This window comes from Vanellus vanellus (genome assembly GCF_965231255.1).
Source record: "Vanellus vanellus genome assembly, chromosome: 2".
Classification (NCBI taxonomy): Eukaryota; Metazoa; Chordata; class Aves; order Charadriiformes; family Charadriidae; genus Vanellus; species Vanellus vanellus.
The window spans coordinates 132,913,063-132,931,926 of NC_138906.1; the positions used below are offsets into that span (position 1 = coordinate 132,913,063).

The 18,864-nt window shown below is 39.8% G+C and overlaps 1 protein-coding gene across 1 annotated transcript in view; it reads left to right on the forward strand.

The window, feature by feature from the left end:
• Positions 1-331: 331 nt before the first annotated feature.
• LOC309668979 (uncharacterized protein C8orf34 homolog) overlaps positions 332-18,864 on the forward strand; it is a gene marked incomplete at both ends in the record, with an annotated part of 203,829 nt that continues 185,296 nt past the window's right edge. The window contains one exon of the mRNA XM_082479547.1: positions 332-400. Within this exon, the coding sequence (XP_082335673.1) occupies positions 332-400 (69 nt within the window). The remainder of the gene's footprint in view (positions 401-18,864) is intronic.

The window sequence follows — 18,864 nt, forward strand, 5'->3', positions numbered from 1 at the left end:
AGCAGGCTCTGGGGCCGCCGTTGCAGCTCTTCTTCTACCTGCACCATGCTCCGCTCCAGGCAGCGCCCGCCCGCTGCTCCCTGAGGGGAGACAGCCCGCCGCCGCCCCGCGCCCAGTTAAGCGGGCGATTGGCACCCGGCAACACCCCCCCACTGTTACCTGAGTTAGCTCCGTCCCGGGGACTTCGGGCTGCCGCCCCTTCGCAGCACCTTCCCCTCCGCTCCCGCTGGTAGCAGCCCTTGGGCGGCGGGGAGTGAGCCGCCAGCAGCCGGAGGGACCGCAGCCGCCGCCGGGGGAAGAGGAGCTCCAGCCCCCGCCTCCGGAGCTCTTCATGGCGTCTCACCAGCAGACCAGGATCCAAGCCTACCTGGAGAAGAACAAGATCGGTCCCCTCTTCGAGGTAAGGTGCGCTCTTGCCGGTCGGCTCCTCCGCGGTGGGGACTGGGGGGTGGCCCCACGATGGCCGCGGCTCGCCGCGCAGCACAGGTGAGCGCAGGGGCGAGGGCGAGTTTGAGGCGCCGCTTCGGCGTCTGCCCGGCCGGGGAAGGAGAGGGCAGCGCCGGCAGCCCCGGCCCTGCCGCCCCGCAGCACGCTTGTGCCCTCGTGTCCCCCTTCCTCCACGCCCCTCCGAGTGTCGGAGCTCCGCGCAGCCCTTCCTTCCCGGCCATCCCGCGGATGTGCCCCGCTTTTTCGCCCCGCCACGGACGCGCCGCCCTCTGCTCCACGCGCGCCCGCGTGAAACAGGTGCCCCTTCGCTCTCCCACCCGCGGCCCCAGTCCCTGGAAGCGGCCCCGCGGAGCTGCCCGCCTCGCCTCGGTGGTGGGACGACGACCCGGCCCCGGCCGTCTGGCCGCGGGGAGCCGCATACCGGCTCACCTTGGGTGCGCTGTGAGGGGATGGCGGCGCTCCCAAGGCCCCCATCCCTGTCTCCAGGGCGGCAGCGCTGAGCAGCGACCCCCGGGGAGGGGAGGGTGGGCGCCGCACGGCCCGCGGGCCAGAGCCGGGGCGCTGTCCCTCCGTGAGCGGCTGGCGAGGAGGGTGAGGTGGATGGATGCCTCCCCACCGGGAAACCCGCCCTCTGGACATGGCACTCGGGAGGAAATCTGCCCTGCGAAAAGTCCGTGTCGATGGTGTTTTCTGAAATTTTTATCTGCAGTTATACACTTGGGAACCCTGTTTCTGCTGTAGATTTTTCTTGGTCTTACGAAGACGCACTTGCTTGGATTTGTAGATGCACAGATGTGCATATTTTACTATTTCTGTGTATAAGCTACGAATACTTAGAATTTAAAAGGGTACTAGAGCAATCGTGGTCATTACCATCCTGTTTCTCACACAGTTTTTACATCTAAATGCACATATATTATACTCTGGCAGTATTATCCCAAGACACAAGTCTCCCTTTTTCAGTATTCAACTTGTTCTCAATCAAGCTTACTACTTACGAAATCTCTTTTTTTTTTTTTTTTTTTTTCTGGTGTAGTGTATGTGTTCAATAGCATTTGCCAACCCTCATAAGAAAGGTTCAAATATTGTTAGAAAACTGTGCACTAAGGGTCAGTTTTTATATTTTGCATGGGCCGAGGCAGATTATATTGGTTCAGTGTTGGAGGTGTTAGATATATTCATTTTGCAATAAATAAAACCCCATTTGATGGAATGGTAACTGGGTACTAGGGAACAGCAGGTGATTTTTCTAGTTTAGAATTCATAGAAACAGAAACATTTGTGCGGTTCAATTTCTGAATAAAGCACTCTTCAATCCACACAGTTGCTAGGGCTATACATGTAACTGACTTCTGTATGTTTCAATGGGAATTAAGTGCCTTGGGGCTGTTGAGTAGTTAGGCCCTTGACAGCTGTCATTTTCTTCCAAATATTCTTAACCCATTGTTTTACACATTAAAATTCAAACAAACTACTTGACATTACTGTTCTGAGTCACTATGTTTTAACCTACTTTCTCCGTAGTGTAAGATGCTCATCTCTACTGTTTAAACAGTAGGATACTGTAGTTATCAATAGTGGAGGAAAAAATTAAGAAGCTATATTTGTTACAGTGTTTCATATATCACTAAATATTTCGGTAATCTCTACAATGTATGAATTTCTTCCTGGCAGAAAGAAGGCTCTTCGCATAGCGTTGCAGGCTTCTACAGGTTGTTAGGGCACTCCTGTATACCAGGGAGAGATTGTTGTGTGAAATCCACTTAGACTTGACTGATGGGGAGTGGATTTAAGATATAGGGCTGTAGCATTCATATAATTGTTTAAAGTTATTTTAATCTATAACACTGGGAGGAACAGGATCGTAATTCTTATTTCCTCCCTTTCCTGATTAGCCATTTAAAATCTACTTACATATTTCATTTTGGTGATGTATTTTTTGTTCTCAACAGTTTTTTGAAGGTCTACAACCTGTGCTTGATCTTACAGTCCTTAGTAAGGGGAAGACATAATTGAAGTTGATGGGAATTGATCTAAGACTATGCATAGGGTTAAGTTTATGCTCTATACTAGTATTCCTATTACATATGCATTGTGGTGTATCAAGAATACCATGTGGCTACAGTCAGATATATTCACTAACACATCAGTTTTTTGTGTCTCTAAAAGTTCTGACACATTGAGAAGAGAGCCTTGTGCTTCGTCTTTCATTCAGGAACAGCTAGCATTTTCTTACACCACTTCTGGTTTTGATGCTAATTAATCACCACTTGTCATGGATGACAGCCATCTTTTTTTTTGCAGTGAGTACTAATTTTCTAATATCAAGTCAGAACAGAGTGGACTTGGATTCGATTTTCTGCAGTGTTATTTGCTGAGCAGGTTGTGACTATAATTGCTCAATATATGCTTCAAGCCAACATTTTAGGGAGTACATAAAATAATGTTGCGTAATTGAGGGCAGTCACAGGAAAGAAGAAACTGGAGAGAGGACATGCAGGCTTTCTGAGATGAAGGCAGGAATGGTGATGCATAAACAGATCCTATTGCATACTTGCATAATGAATAATCAGTGATCAGGAGGACTTTACACCATAGATCTTAGACAATTATGCAGGCACGGTTAGCTGATGGCTGGAACACTCAGCGGTTTCCTGATGAAGTACAATTCCCCTGCATTACAGTCAAGAGCAGTAGATGCTGTTAGTTGCTAGTTGGTCGTTCTGTTCCAGTTGCTTGCATTTATCCTGGTAGTGTCTCTTTTCTCCGTTCTGTCCTGTATTTGTGGCCTTCAGTTACCATGGTTAGGGCTTTTTGTACTTCATTAACCAACAGCATCTACTTAAGAACATCTGTTCTTTTGGACTTCATCTATATTTTTTTTTTTTTTTACCTTCAATGCATACTGCATATGCAGATGAGTTCAGTTTTATTTGTTTGCTGAAGTTTTGTATGGTTTGACACTTGAATTATCTTTCTAATTTGTGTAAAAGTGAAGTAAATGCAGAGTGTGAGATGCAGGAAGACTGTATGTCCTCCCTTGGTTAAAAAGTTGTTTCCATCTCTGTAAAGAAAGGTAGGAGTAACCTTCTGGAGAAAGAATTATTGAGCTTAGGCTGACTCAGCAGGCATCAGTCTTCTACTAAGTACCAGTACCTGTTAACGGATAGTAAGAAGTCCTATCCACTCAGCTATGAATGGTAACACAGAGATTCACTTTATTCCAAACATTTTTACTAGTTAAATTCTTATTTATGGCTTAGAGGTGGGAAGGAAGGTGGGTGGGAATTAGTGCGTACATCTGAGGCTGTCAATTTTGCGATTTAAGACAGATTGCAAAACAACTTCGATCCTTCAGCCTCATTTCCCCCTGTTGAATGTAGGTCCTCAAATCATGGGTTTCCTTTCTCTGCTATTTCATCTTACAGGTGCCTAAGATTTTTGCAGGTAAAATTCCTTTGAACTTGTATGTCAGCCTCTAAATGCCCCAGGCCATGCAGGTATTGTTAGTGCTGACTGTAAAGTCTTACGTTAACCCCTTAAATTCTGTTAGGTTTCATGAGCTGGCTTAACCTGTTCTGTGAAGGTTTTGTGTGTTGCGGGTTTTTTTGTTGTTGTTGTTTTGTTTTTGATTATTTTTTTCTTGCTTTTGCTTTTGAAAGCTTCAACATCTTTCTGTAAAATATTATTGGCATCTGAGAATACTGTGGTTAGACATCTAGTTTAGATTTGAGGAATGCCCTTTAGAAACGCCTCTGTTCTGGGATTTTTGTGGTAACATAACATAGCACTACCTGATTTTTTTTTAGACTTTTTTTTTTACGTTTAACTTGGAATGTAACAAGAGTTCTAAATATGAATTATTCCTGCAATGAAGCTTCACTGTTGTTTTTTTCCATCTTTCTAAAATGTGAACAGGAGGTGTGTGCCTAAAATTGGCTGGGACAGAGTATTCAGAATCAGCACCCACTCATTTCTGTCTGAGTGAAGTATTGACCCACTTTGCGTTTCAAGCATCCAATCCAACAAATTCTTTTTGTGTGCTAATAATCTCAATGAATAATCCTGCTGCCTGTGAGTATCCATACATCTAGACTTCTGTATGACTGTATCCCTTTAGCATCCAGTTGTGTTCTCATTTGGGCAACCTGACAGTTTCTGTGAATTTGAAAGCTGGATCAGCACTCTTAAGAACAGATTGCAATAAATCTTCAAGAGCTCCGAGACAAATTTAGTGTTTTGGAATTTTCTTATTTATAGACCTGCAGCTAAAAAGCATCCGGCAGGTACATTGTTGTTATGCAAACCAGAAGACTGTAATTTCTTTGAGTTATAAAAAGCCAAAATAACTCTTCTCAAAATAAACATACCAAACCTCTGGTTGCCTAAGAATTTTTCTTGAAGTAATGTGCGTTTAAAACTATAATTTCTATTTTGAACAACATAAAGGCTGTGTTCATATTACTACACTTGCCTTGTTTTCTTTTAGCAGACAAAATTCCTGAAGCAAATATAACAGGAAACTTTTTTTTTTAATTTACGGTGGGCTTTTTCCTAAAGGAGATTATTGGTGTATGTTACGCACTGGCTTCCATAATTTTATATAAAGAAAATAGCTATGCTTCTGACTTAAACCTTAACACATCTTAATGGACCTCATTGGTTGTAGTGCACCTTGTGACTGAAATAGTGATAGTTCGGGAACGAATTTTGGAGTTTGGACTGTCTTCCAAAGCAATGTTTGCCCTCAGTTCTTAAATACACAAATGTAGACACAGTCAACCTGAGTGTCTCATTTACCAGCTTAAGATTGCTCGCAGTATCAAATTATGGTTTTAGGTGCAATGGCTGCAATGTGAATGATAGGGATGCTCTCAAAGAATTGTTTTCTTTTGAGCATGCTCAAATAATCTTTTATTTTATTTTGGCATTATGCTTAATTGGTTATATTCTGTGGCTAGCATGAAAGGGTCTGTATTCAGGATTATGTGAATTTATGAAGAGAAGCATTTCATTTCAGGCAGCTAGATGGAGCCTTTGAGAGACTAAGTTTTTCAGTACTTAGACATCAGGAGCATCATTTTAGGTACTAAGTGATTACCCAGTGACATTGTTTCAGCCTGGCAGTCCCTTTTTCAGAGGAGCCAATATTAGCTGTTTTTCAAAGGATGCCTGGAAACCAGCAGCGATCCAGAAATGCTGCAGTGTCACACAGTGGGGGGTAGGGCATCATATACAAGTTCTAATTTTTTTTGTTGCCTGCTACAGTAGGACTTTGTGGTAGCCTCGATGTACACTGAAGTAAAAGACCTACTTAAGGGGAATGAAAGTCAAATGGAAAAAAAATGGTTCAGAGATGTCCTTGGCTTTTTGGAGAATTCACTGTGCATTCTGATAGTTGCCTTGGTAAAGTTGTCTTTAAGGGAAAACAAGTGAAAGACCCTAATTAAAACTGTAGACAGACCCTTTTCCATTAACAAACAGTTCCATGAGCAATGGCTTTATGCTTTTTGCTTGGGTTTTGTGGTGACCAGCAACATGCAAAAGTTGTCAGAAATTTCCCTGTGGATGAGGCATTCATAATTATTCTCTCCTGTGGAATCTGGGTTTAAGAAAAAGGCATTGTTCCTGAATGAGGAAAATCACATGTTTTGGTCTCACTACCTGACTAGTTAATCTCTCAACATTTGAAGGAAATTGCATTTTTGTGATGTCTACTCCTCTGGGAATTTGTCTGAAAGTAGTCAAAGATTTAAAAAAAAATATTGGGAAGAGACAGTGAAAGAGATCACAGATACAGGTATGCATTTATGTGGTCACAAACATAGATGATAAACCTTGTTTCTACAGTGGCAAAAACATTACTTTCCTGAAAGGAAAATGTGGGCTTCCTAAATTGCTTTTTTAAAAAAAAAAAATCCCTCTGGGCACAAGACACACAAAGAAATAAAAATCAAAGTTACATTCCTTGTCTAATAGTAATAATTAAATTTGAAGAATTGTATCTAAAATACGGAATGATAAAACGAAAGAATCATAAGTTCCTTTTGTTACATTAACTTTTAATGGTTTTAAACTCTCAAAATTACAATTACTTTGTTTTTTAAGAGGGGGAGCAGAAGGCATATCTAGGTTGTTATAGCTGGGAAAATGAGAGGTAGTTCTCAGTTGAGTTGCTCTCACCATCATGTACCAGCAGAGCCTGGCTGTTCAATGCTAAGGTCTAGATCTAGCAGATGTTCCTGTATAAAATAAAATAATATACCATGAGTCTAATGTCTTTGCTCTAGGACATGCACTGGGACAATGATGATTTTGAATTTTTGTCTGGCAACCTCTGTACTAATGAATCAGTCTGGATCAAAATAAGCCCGTTACTACTGCTCTTTTTTCTTTGTGTTTATTACATTATGAAGTCTCTTCCAAGTTTTGCATGATATTTAATGCATGGTGTTAATTAAACCTGAAGTAAGCTCTTCAACTGTTTTGTTTCTTTTGATTAATCCAGCCTTTTGGTACAAAGGAACAAATGTAAATGTCAAATATTAAATAAAAAATGTTAACGGCTTTAACTCAGTCTTTATTTCTTTTTCTAATGTATTTTTTGCTGTTACTGATCTAAGCTTTTCCAGGTGGGCTAGATGCTATCTGTACCCCAGAGTCAGCACAGTCTCAGCCTTCTGGTTGTTTTGGAACTTCTGAGAGGGAAGGGGGCAGCTGGTACCTTAACCAGCATTTCTGCCACCTGTGATGTGCTGCTTTACTGTTCTGGAGCAAGTGGGTTTCTTAGTTAGCTTATTTATCTTGGCATTGACAACAGGTGTCTTTCTAAATCTGTCTTTTTTTATTAGTGCTCGCTTCTTATAAAAGCATTGTTTTGTAAATGGAAGCATTAAAAAGTTGGGTTAGAAACATGGTATTTAAGAACATTTTAACATGTTTTACAGTTTGCCTCTAATTTTGAAGATCTGATCAATAGTCTTTCCCTTTTTTCAATGTCTTTTCTTCCCACTTGGTACTTTCCATTTTCTGTCTTGTTTATGTAAATGAAGAGGTGGGGAATGGTAGTTTCTCATTTTCGTTTGAATTCTTTTTGTCTAGTGATATTTTCTTAATTTTTTTTGGTCTGGTGATATTTTTGGGGTGGGGGGGGGGGAAGCGTATGTGCTTTTGTATGACTGAGGAGTAGCGAAGATACTTTGTTGCCTCTGGACTTGAGAGGTGGCTTCAGGCATTTTTATGTTCGCCGACTTCTGGAACAAAGACTACCCAAACCCTTTATTGTTTGTAATATCCAGTTAAAAATGAGGGGTTATTGACTGTATTCTGTATTATGCCCCTTGCAGAGATGCACACTTTCTTATTCTCCTAGCTGTGAAGTATTGGAAAGGGATATCTTCTGTGTTAAGAAAAGACGATTCCCTACTTGAAACCATGAGAAACAGTTAAAACCCAGCTGAAAGCAAAATGATTTTCAAATGGAATTGTTGGCTCCTGACTAAGGTAGTGTGCTGTTTCAGATATTACTTAACGTGATGAAAAGCAGCACTCATTTGATAGGATGAACAAAAATTCATGAGTTTAATTCTAGGATGTAGGAAAAGAGCATGGTCACTTGAAATGCGCACCTATGCCTTTGCCAAGACAACCCGACATCCATATCTGCTTTCAGTATAGAGGCTAATATCCTTTTAGAAAGCTTGCAACAGACATATTTTTGATGGCTTTAACTTTTATGTCAGGTACCATATGCCATGCTGTGTTAATTTCTCCTTTGGCTACTCAGTTTCACTGAATACCTATTTTTAGTTCCATCTAAAAGTGTTCAGGCAGAGTCATTAGGCTAAAGTTACGATGCCCCTCTGGTGTTGCTCCTCTGTTGTTTTGGACAGTTTTCTTTCCCTATTCACATAGAATTCTAGAGTCATCTTTGCATCAAACATAGAGTTTCCAGTGAAACACCTCAGAAAGTACCATGAGGAAATGTGTTACAATTATGGGAAATGCCCTTAGAAAATGAAGATGCATGCAAACTTGCTTACCCATGATAAATAGAAGGCTATTTTACATTAGCCACCTCTTATAAAATTTCTGTCCATATGGAGAGTGGAAATTGTTACCTCCTTGTGTATTTACACGAAGCATTCTTTCTCTCTCCTCATTTTGCCAGCTCCTCGCAATATTCAATGAGTAAAATAACTCTATTCATGCACCAGATTTCTCTATAGTGGCTGGAACAATATGCTTATCAAGCTCTTTTGTTGGCTTCTGGAGGAGCTGTTTTCTGGGGCAGGAATCATGAGAGTCTGGATCTTTCAGCTGTGTCGGAGCCTTTTTAATTGAATCATAGCTTGTTTTACTCCAGACTCTCTGGTGGTTTAGTACTTGGAACCGCAGGCTGTGAGGCTGATCTAATAGCCAGTTGCTGCAGGTCCTGTTCATCTTCGTTGCTCACTGCCCATTCCTGCTGTTCTTGTTCCAGAACTGGCGGTTGTTTCATGCTACAGTTAACCAGTTTGCAAAGATAAAATAGAAGAAAAGGAAGTCTGCAAAAAATTGAAAAGTGTTCAGTTAGTTTAGCTCAGTGGGTCACCATGCGGTCTGAAGCACTGCATTGGCTCAGGAGAGAAAATGTAGGTGGCCAGAGGGTGAGGGGAAGGAGAGGAGCACAGCTGCCTTTTTCTCCAGTAGCAAGCTGCTAGGTGGGCATCAGTGATCTCCAAATCACTCCATGAGTTCTAAATAACTGCTTAGCCCTGTGTACGAGGAGCTTGTGTGCTTAAGCTAGCTTCATATGATCTTGGCTTTTAAAGATGCAGTTCCCCATAGGTCAGGAGAATGTCATGGAGCCCAGCCCAGTCCCTTCTGTGAAGGAGCAGAAGAGGGAACTGAACAATTACGGAGGTTGGCTTAATGAATTAGGAGGAAATAGACCATATGAATACACTGAGCATGAAAGTGAGAATGGATAATGAATAGGAAATGAAAGGGGATGGGGTGACAAAGATTAATGATACATTTACATTGCCAATGCATTATTTTTTTTTTAATTATTATTATAATCTCAGTCCCTACAGTCAAATGGTTACCTGGGATCTGTACTTTATTTTTTAAAGAAAGGTGCTCGTGCTTGAGAGCATGACTGATGGGTGAGAAACGCGGGCCAAATACAAGAAATGTGCACGTTTTGCGACTCACACTTCTAGTACTTGATCTTGACAATACTGCTTAGGTATAGATTTACCAGGGAGTTAAAGGTGTCCTTAGCACTACTATTAACGCTGGCTGCTGTGCCACGGACTTCATCCATCAAGGTTGTGTTATGTTCCAATCCAACAGGCATTGCATCTCTGCTGACATTTGTATGAGTGGAGAGGTAAACTGATGATTGTGAAGGATTCCTCTGGTCAGGTATCTATCTCAAAGAAAGGAATTCTGAATGGTAATTTAAATTCTGTGTTTCTTTTGGTGCACTAATGCAGAAGCGCTGCTCTATTGTTGATAGCAGAATTCATCCTAGAAACCTAAATAAGTGGAAGCTGTCTCTTCTGGAGACCTGGGAGATGGTTCATAGAACTCAAAAGGAAGGGTAGTTCCAACTGTAGATGACCTTATAAGACAACCTGTGGAAGCAATTATGGATAGGGCACTTAAGAAGAAAAAAATTTTATGAGGCAGATTCTGTGATAGCTTTGTAGAGATGGAATAGGAGGCACAGGTGTGAGTAAGGCTATAGTTTCATTTGAAGGAGAAGAAAAGAGAGAGGATAAGATTACTGGATTTCTGTGCCTGAGTTTACTGAGATTTCTCAGACTGAAATGTGTGTGTGCATGTGCACGCACTATGCAAATGCATGCAAACACTCTGAAGCATTGGAACATATATGAGAATACCATGTGCTCTGGTCAAAGATCCTGCATAAATGCAGTAGGTGCTGTATGTTCCTGTTCAGACACACTGTATTAACTGCACATGTCCAGGCCAGTTGGGTATGACACGCTCAGTACGCCCAATGTGACCCGAGTATTTATCTTCCTAAGCATTCTGAAGAATCTTGTCCATCCTGCCTAATCAGGACAAATCAGAGATGTCCAGGGAAACACAAGCTGACAAAATCAAGGTTTGCAGATGCAGAAATTCCTCTGGGTGTGCTATCATGAAACACCACTCATAATCACACTGAGGACGAACTCTGCACAGGACTAACCTTGGAAAGTTGGCAGGCTGCAACTCATTCACTGAGTATCCTTTTAAGACACATCCTTTTGCATCATGTACAGCCCCCAGGAAAAAAAAAAAAAAAGGTGTTTCAGAGCTCCTCCTAAGTGTGGCCTGGTTCAGAATAATGTCAGTAGATAATAATGCCTGTAGCCTGATACAGTGTAAGATAGTGAAGCTATTTGGAGACAAAGGTTGAATGAAGATTTACCAATGTGGAGCAAAGAAGGAATGTACAAAGAGAAAACTAAATTGCTAGAGCAACAGATTTAATCTAGGGTTTTTTTTTTAGTTTCTTGTGAAGCAGGAATACCTGAAAGAAAAACCAGGGGGGAAAAAGGTAAATAAGAAAGTGAGAGACTATTTTATTCTGTGTTTCCCTATGATAGTAGAAAAAAAGTTTAGAAGAATGAAGTTGGCCCAAATGAAGATCCACTTAACATTTACTTAAACACTGAAGAAAGACTGAAGAAATACTTAAGAAGTCAGAAGAGGAAATAAAATATACAGTCGTTGGGGTACTGAAATGGTGTCCAGTTATCTGGCTGCTGTTCCTACTTCTGCTACTGCTGTCCTGCTGCATTATCACATATTTTTCTGTGCTTGTGTTTCCCATTCCTTTGTGTGTCTTGTTTATCTGCACAGGGACTGCAAACCCCTCTGGCTCTTAGATGGTTTAGGAGTTTTCACAGCAAGGCCCTGAGCTCATTATGGTCCTTCTGCTTCCTCTTCTTTCTTTGTGCTGCCTCAGTGCCTGGTAGTGCTATTAATCCCATTAATTGGTGCCACACATTCAAAAAAATTGATTTCTCCTCCCTTCTCCCTTGCTTAGTGTGGCATTTCAGAGCATTGACAAGTCTCAAGGCTGCAGTGCAGTCCATGTGAGCACGTTGTGTTCCCACAGGGAGCCCTGCTGCAGTTGGTGAGGTCCTGATTTACAAGAGGAAGGCCTTCACTCATAACCAGGCAGATTTAGTCTAACATTAAATTAATAGCAATCAAATCATCAGGAAGCTTTAATTGGGCAATCACTGTCAGGGTTGGGAAGTTACTTTGCTGTGTCAGAAACAAACAAAAACATACACCAGTGATTTGCAGGCATTATTTTCTAAATAAAAAGCATTAGAAAATAAGATAAAGAATGCTTTGGCTGTTATTAAAAATAGCTCTACAACCCCCAAACCTGTCACATCGTCTAAAATTACCCAGATCTCAGCTTCTAGAAACGAAGTGATTCTTACTTGCCTAAGCCATTGCAGTCTTGATGGTAGAAGTGTCTGATGAGAAATGATGGACCTAACTACAGTTTTAGTGGGTACAATTCAATTAACTGTCCTTAAAAACTGCCATTGCTACCCATTTAAAGTTTTCAATCATTAGCACAGCAGTACTTATTTAAATATCCACTGAAGGCTCTAGCTTCCTCGTGAAATATACTCCTTTAGTTCTTTGTTTGAAAGCCCAACCCAGAGGAGAGCTTGTGGATGTTGCAGGTCATGTCCCGGGTAGGTTAGCGAGGGCACACTGACTTAGATCCGCAGTGACAGTTTACACGGAGGAGATAGTCAAAGCGCAAATGACAGTTTTTTGAAATATACCAGTTTTGTGTATGTGTTGAAGCTACCTTTTTTGGGCTAGAAAGTGATTTTAATAAGGTGATCCATATGATGTAATTATTAAAACTTGTGGGTTCTGATGACTTCTTTTAAAGCCTTTTTTCCTGCTCTTTTTTCTTTTGGAAAAAAGAGTTATTCATTAGCTTATATTTTTGTTACACAGAGACCAATACTAATATTTTTTTTTTATTTCATACTTATGCTTTGCATAATGTAAAAATGGCTTTAATATTGCAATCATATATGTTATTTAGCTAATCTATAACTTGTAGAGTGGATAGTGTATCCTGCTTATGTAAGCTGATATTTATTTAGCTGTCCCCATTATCTCAGACCTACTTTATTTGTGGGCATGATATGATAAGTGTCAGCCTTAAGCCTGTGCAACCAATGCACTTGTCCTCCCAGAGGCCAAACAGAAGTGTCCACCATCCTCTCATTTCAGAGGCTTTTTTTCAGCTCGGTATTGACACAGTTCTCAGTTTTCAGCTGCTCTTTAAAGCTAGTGTGAGGGAGGTTTTTCACAGTACTTACTTAGGTGAGGATTCTGTAAGGACTTGGGCATGCAAGTGACTTTTTAATGGAACAAAGAATGAGTAATCCATGTGACAAATCATGAAGGTAAACTATATACACGCTTTAGGTTTTTTCCAGTAGCATTGCATGTGAGTCTGCATTTGAATGAATCTCATTTTCAGCCATAAGTGCCGGTATTATGCTGAGAGGTACAAAAGAAAAAGATCCAAAAATATGATTAGCTGTGGTTGGGTCACTTATACTTTACCTTAAGTCTTCATATAACATATTTTATGTTTGTCCTCAGGATGCAAGGTGTGCTACCTTAAGTTCCTTCATAATGACACATTGATGAGCAGATGTGAGTATGTCTGAGAACATAAACTTTATAGCCATTGTTTTGGGAAGATAGGGATTGACAGCAATGTACAACTTAGGGCTGGGTAGTCTGATAAGCTCAGTATTGTTTGTTCACCAAACCTAAAAACTCACATTGTTCCACAAGAAGGTAACTGCTTAACAAGATGTAGCAAGATACCCAACATCTTGTTGTGTATATGCATGATTGTATATGCATGATTGTGCAGGCAGGGCTAAGACGCAAAGTCAGGTTATGTAAGCAAAGTATGATAAATTGTGAAGAGGACTTAAAGAAGGGGGGACTGAGTCAAAAATATATAGTAGAGACAATAACTCATCGTACTAATTGACTAGTAGTAATTCATAACCTAAAAGACAGGCCTGATAAAAAAAATAGACGAAGCAAGAAGTCTTAAGACATTGCCAAGGACAGCTCCTGATAACGAATAAGAGAAGGCCTTGAAAAGCAGCTGAAACCAACCCTGCGGTCTGGACAACGACCAAAGAAGAACTGAGTCTGCACAGGGACAAAAAGTTACTTGCAGTGATGAAGAGGAATCATCAGCCTTCATCCTCACGACCCTCAGCGACCACCACCAGGAGGCATTGCGCAAGCGCAGTTGGGAGGAGTTTATGAAAATGACTTCTTAAAACTAATTTTAATACAAAGAGGGGACAAGCTATGCATATGTATAAGCGTATTGGAAAATCTTATGATTATGTAATTAAGTACTATATATATTTGAGAAGGCCGCTGCATTGGGCGCGCGCCGTTGGTGGAGTGAGACTCCCAGGCCGCCCAGTGCTGTTTTGCTTGCTGCCGCTTGCTAATAAATAGTTCAAATTTTAGTTGACTCTGTCTCACATCAATTTTGTAGGATCAACTTATAACAGGTAGAAATATTTTTTTATCTTTTTATTCTTGTTGAAAAACACAGGTCCTTTAAACCTTTAAGTCTGATAAATTGACATGTTTTGTTAAAGCAACCTGTAGTGGTTTTGTAATGAGTTGACTTTCAGCTGGACTCCCTCATTTGGTTGAATTGCTTGATGGAAATAATAGTTTGGATGTCTCTTAAGCTCCTACAAAGTCTCCCCATGGCTTGACTATTCTGAGAAAAAACTGATAAATACTGTGTGGAAAACATAGGCCTTAAATATCAGTTCCATTAATTCTGTCTTCCCTCTTTGTGGTTCTTTTTCACATTGACCAGTAGTGACCACAAATATAGGCCATCTGTATAAAATTAAATTACGACACAGGAATGCAAAAGTAGCATATGTAGTTTGGGGTTTTTTGGGGGTTATTTTTTTTTGTTTTCCAGAAGTAATATCAAAAAAATCCATTGCTGATGGATAAAAAAGTGAGCATTAGTATTTGGGTAAAGCTAGATTATTGCTTTAGATTTGAAAAAGCAGCCCATGAGAATAGACTGTGGTGGTGGTTCTTTCTGGAGATGGACTATTAAGTTGAACGGCTATTCTCAGAACCTTCAGAAGAGTGTTTGGCAAAATTTTTGGCCTGGGAATAGGTGGACACTTATTCACTAGAAAAATATTCCTGCATCTTATTTGTCACATCTTATCCTCCAGATATTTTGAAGCTTTTTCCACTTTTACAAAATTTGGAATTTGGAAGCATTTGAATTTAAGATGTTGCAAATAGTAGCTGTTATACTGCAAAAGTGCTTGAATGTTTTTTTTCCATGATTACTTATACAATGATTTTGTCTAATATTTGAGCATATGAAAATTTACCATAGTATTACACAAAATGGGATCTTGCCGTTCTCGTAAGTACCATTATAATAATCAAGAAGCTTTTCTCATAGCATCTTTTTGCCCTACATTCAGTGGCACAGTGAGTTTATTTCTTCTAGTTTTCTATGATATCAGAAGATTTTGTGAGCTTGATGTATATCAATAATATATGTACATATGTATTTATGGGAAAAGGGAATGCTTTCTATGGCTCCCACTAGCTGGATGATTTTTGATCTAGTACTTGAGCATTATTTTTGTATTTTATACAGAAATTGTTCAAATAATGAAATTCAAGTTGAAAGTCAAGCAGAATGAGTGTTACAGAATCTTTTAAAGGTCTGTGTGATTACTGCAATATATATGAAAGTGAACCACATTAAGTTTGTATGAGCAATTATAAACCTAACTTTCAAGTGTTTATGGTGGTTTTTTTTTGTTTTATTTCGAAGCATACTTTTAACACAGGAAATGAGATTTGAAAAACAAACATGAAATTTATCCAAATCAAAAATGAAGAGGACAGAACCCAGTTACATGCTGTTATAGCCCAGGGACAATTACAGCCCCAGCCTGAAGTGGATTCTGCAGTGTCAGTGCAGCTGTATAGCGCTAAGTGTTTAGAAACATGCATTTGGCATTGGACCATGTCTTCTGTTAAACACGTGCCTTGCTGTAATTCATCGTATCTATACATCATCGTCTATTTTCCTGTGTAGCATACAGCAGACACGCTGCTCTCTCATTTTTGCCAATCAGTCATCTTCTGCTGAAGAGAGGACTCATTTTCTGGGGCATGGTTATAGGACATCCAGACTGAGGAGGAAGTGCCTTGTCTGAGGTGAGTCTTCCAGTGACTCTTCCTGTGCAGAAGTTGTATGGAGGGGGCCTGTTCTTCCCCATGGTCCTCCAGAAGAAGGGACATGATTTGGACTACACCGAATCTGGAAGGCATAAGGGTAGAGTGAGAGGCTTCTGTCTCTTCTGACGGTGATCAAATCTCTCTCTGTAACATCACCTGTGTAAATGCAATTGTGCACTGCTTGAAAGTGTTTTTTTGGCTCTGTGATTCCAGTAGCAAAACCAAAAAATCATTCAAGTAACAGCCCCACACAAGATGCTGAAGTTGTGTTTCGGCATAGGGAATTGATGTTTGGATGTGGAAATAACTTGCTTAATGTAGGACTGTCCTGACAGAAGTGTTCAGGTCAAATCTTTGACATTATATCCTCTAGGATTAAAATAAAATATAGTATTTCTGAAATGAACAAAGGTAAATGTTGGATCTCACTGCTGTTCTTAACATGACTACTGAGTTATGCCTGCCATTTTCTGTCTTTTCATGTTTTTTTAGGGAATATGGTGGTGTCTTTTTTTCTGGGTATATTTCAAGATGCGCAAAAGAAATGTAGTAGGTTATCCTTCCTATATGTAGTTAAATCAATTATCTGCTGAAAAACTTCACTGTCTTTATATTGCATTTTAATTTTCTGTCTGCAACAAGGAAAAGGTACTGTATTGTGCTAGAAATTATCCTGCCATATTGCAAATGAGAACTTCTCCCTGGTGAGTTTAGAGTCTTATTTCAAGGTAGCACAAAGCTAGTAGATGAGGTAAGCAAGTAAATGTGTGGAGGGGATCTTGGAGAAACAGTAGTATGAGCATGTACTTTTGGAAAGCAAGGTTGGTTTCTGCTTTGCAAGCATAGGTTTTGCTTTGTAGGAGCAGTTAGATAAGCATCTTGTTGTTCGTCTTCAGTAGGCTCTGTATTCTGCAGAGTTGAGTCCTCAGCCTTGCCAGGTCTGTGAGTATTCAAACTTTGACACTGAAGGGCCTGCTTTTCAGGAGAATCTTGGACGGCAGCCTGGGGATTTTTCCACAACCCTGGGCCATTTTTAGACAGAAACAGAGGCAGTGACTGTACCTTCTCAGAGCTCAGGCAGAGCAATGAACCTGGTAGTGCCAGCAGGAAGCAGTTTGGGAACTCTGGAAGGTGGCTGGAGGCATGTAGACCATGGATAGGTAGCTCTTCTCCCTTGCAATTTTACTTCTGTCTCTCCCATACTTGATTCTTCATGGTTCCTATTGCACTTTAAACTTGAATACTTCAGCTCTGCAATGTTTAGGTCAAAATGGACACGTGCATGTCTCTTTCCCTGTGGGTGCTGAATCTTCAGTTTGTTTTTTAGTTTGACTATGGATGGGAAATTCTCGGCAGTTTAACTGCTTTGAGCAGCAGAAGTATCTGTTTTAATTTGACTTGAAATAAAGAGATTATCCATAAGGCAGAGCATGTTAGAAATCTGTCAGAATTTTGAAAATAATACTAAGAAAAAAAGATATCGTTAAAGCAGTTTCTCTGTCATTTTGCTCGCTGATGGGGAAAAACATACAAGTAATTTTGGCTTAACTGATGGATGATAAAAATGCACAAGAAAGCAATAGCAGGTGGATTGTACTTCCAGCTGAACTGGAATTATTAATGCGTCTTCCCAGTTGGGGCTGAAGATAACTTCAGGTACACTGATATCCAACAGAAATAAAATAGCTGCCAGTATCATCTGGTAGCATGTAATAGATGGTAGTACACAAAATGCTGGAAGATCCCCAAGAGTATAGAAAAAAAATGATCAGTATTGTTTTTTTATTAGTTTACATAGTTATTTAGCTACTTATTATAATATATGAATTCACGTACTTATAATCAAAGTTTATTGTTATATCTGAGGGCTGATGGTTTCTGCATGGCGAAAGATTCCTGTATTCTTGCATTTAAAGACACCAATTCTTTTCATTCTGATTTCATTGTGGGTTTTGCTTTCCTTTTTAATGGCAAAGTTCAAGTGTATATATAATTAAGCAAAAACTTCATCTACCCCTAAGTGAACACAGGTTAAAATGACTGCTAGTATAAAAGTGTTACTTATAAAAATCTCCTTGTTCACTATTATAATTTCCACTTGCGGTTAGAAAAGCACTGAGTACGAGCTGTGTAGAACCAAACTAACGTGACTGCATGTTCCCAAGGGTGTTTGAGAGCTATCAGGTATCTGCTTGCAGGTAGTCTTCAGTGGCTTTGGTGATTATTCTAACAAGATAATGCACATCTTGTGTTACCTGTAAAAGGCAAATTAGCGTGACCTTTCCTGTGGGGGGAAAAAAGGATACAAGTATCTTTATATCAATCAAGCAAATGCTTATATGTAAAATAACATTTTGTCTTCTTAAAACACTATATAAAAACTATTCATTAGTCTTATTTAAGGAGTTCCAGCCACATTTGCAGTATCTAAATTCTGCGAATACAAAAGAGCCCTTTCTATTTTCCTGTGGTGAAAATGAATTTCTAGACTTTTCTATGGCAACAAATTCTGACCTTTGCAGTTCAGAAATCTCTATTGTATTGGTGCATATTAAACATGTAGTTCTGTTTAAAAAGCTGATTACGACATTGGTATGAAGTCTTATGAGACCAAGTCAATTTCTCACAGGTAAATAATAGGAAATTAAGATGCATATCTGAATAGATATTAATCTATTCAAAGTGTATGAATAAAACTTGTAATTAGACTGAGTATTACCAACAATTGTGTACCTGCTGTACTAAAGGAATATCTGCAAATGACATGATTTAAGTAAATTCTAACAACCAGGGAGCATCTGTTAGCTTCATTGGGATTTGTTTGGTGATCATTACTTGAACAAATTTAGGGTTAATTTATGTAAATGGCTAAAGTCAGGATAGTTAAATCTGTGTTAGAACCCTGGACTCTGGTAACTCATACTCTTCTTTTTGTGTCACTGCAATTGCTGGTTATTATTTGAACTTCTGTGTGAATAGTTTAAAAATTCTTGGTTAAGATTTAAAAATTTTGAAAACAAAATTTTAATGATTATTTTAATGCATAGAATTTATATTGAATATTTAATAACTTTGGCTACACAT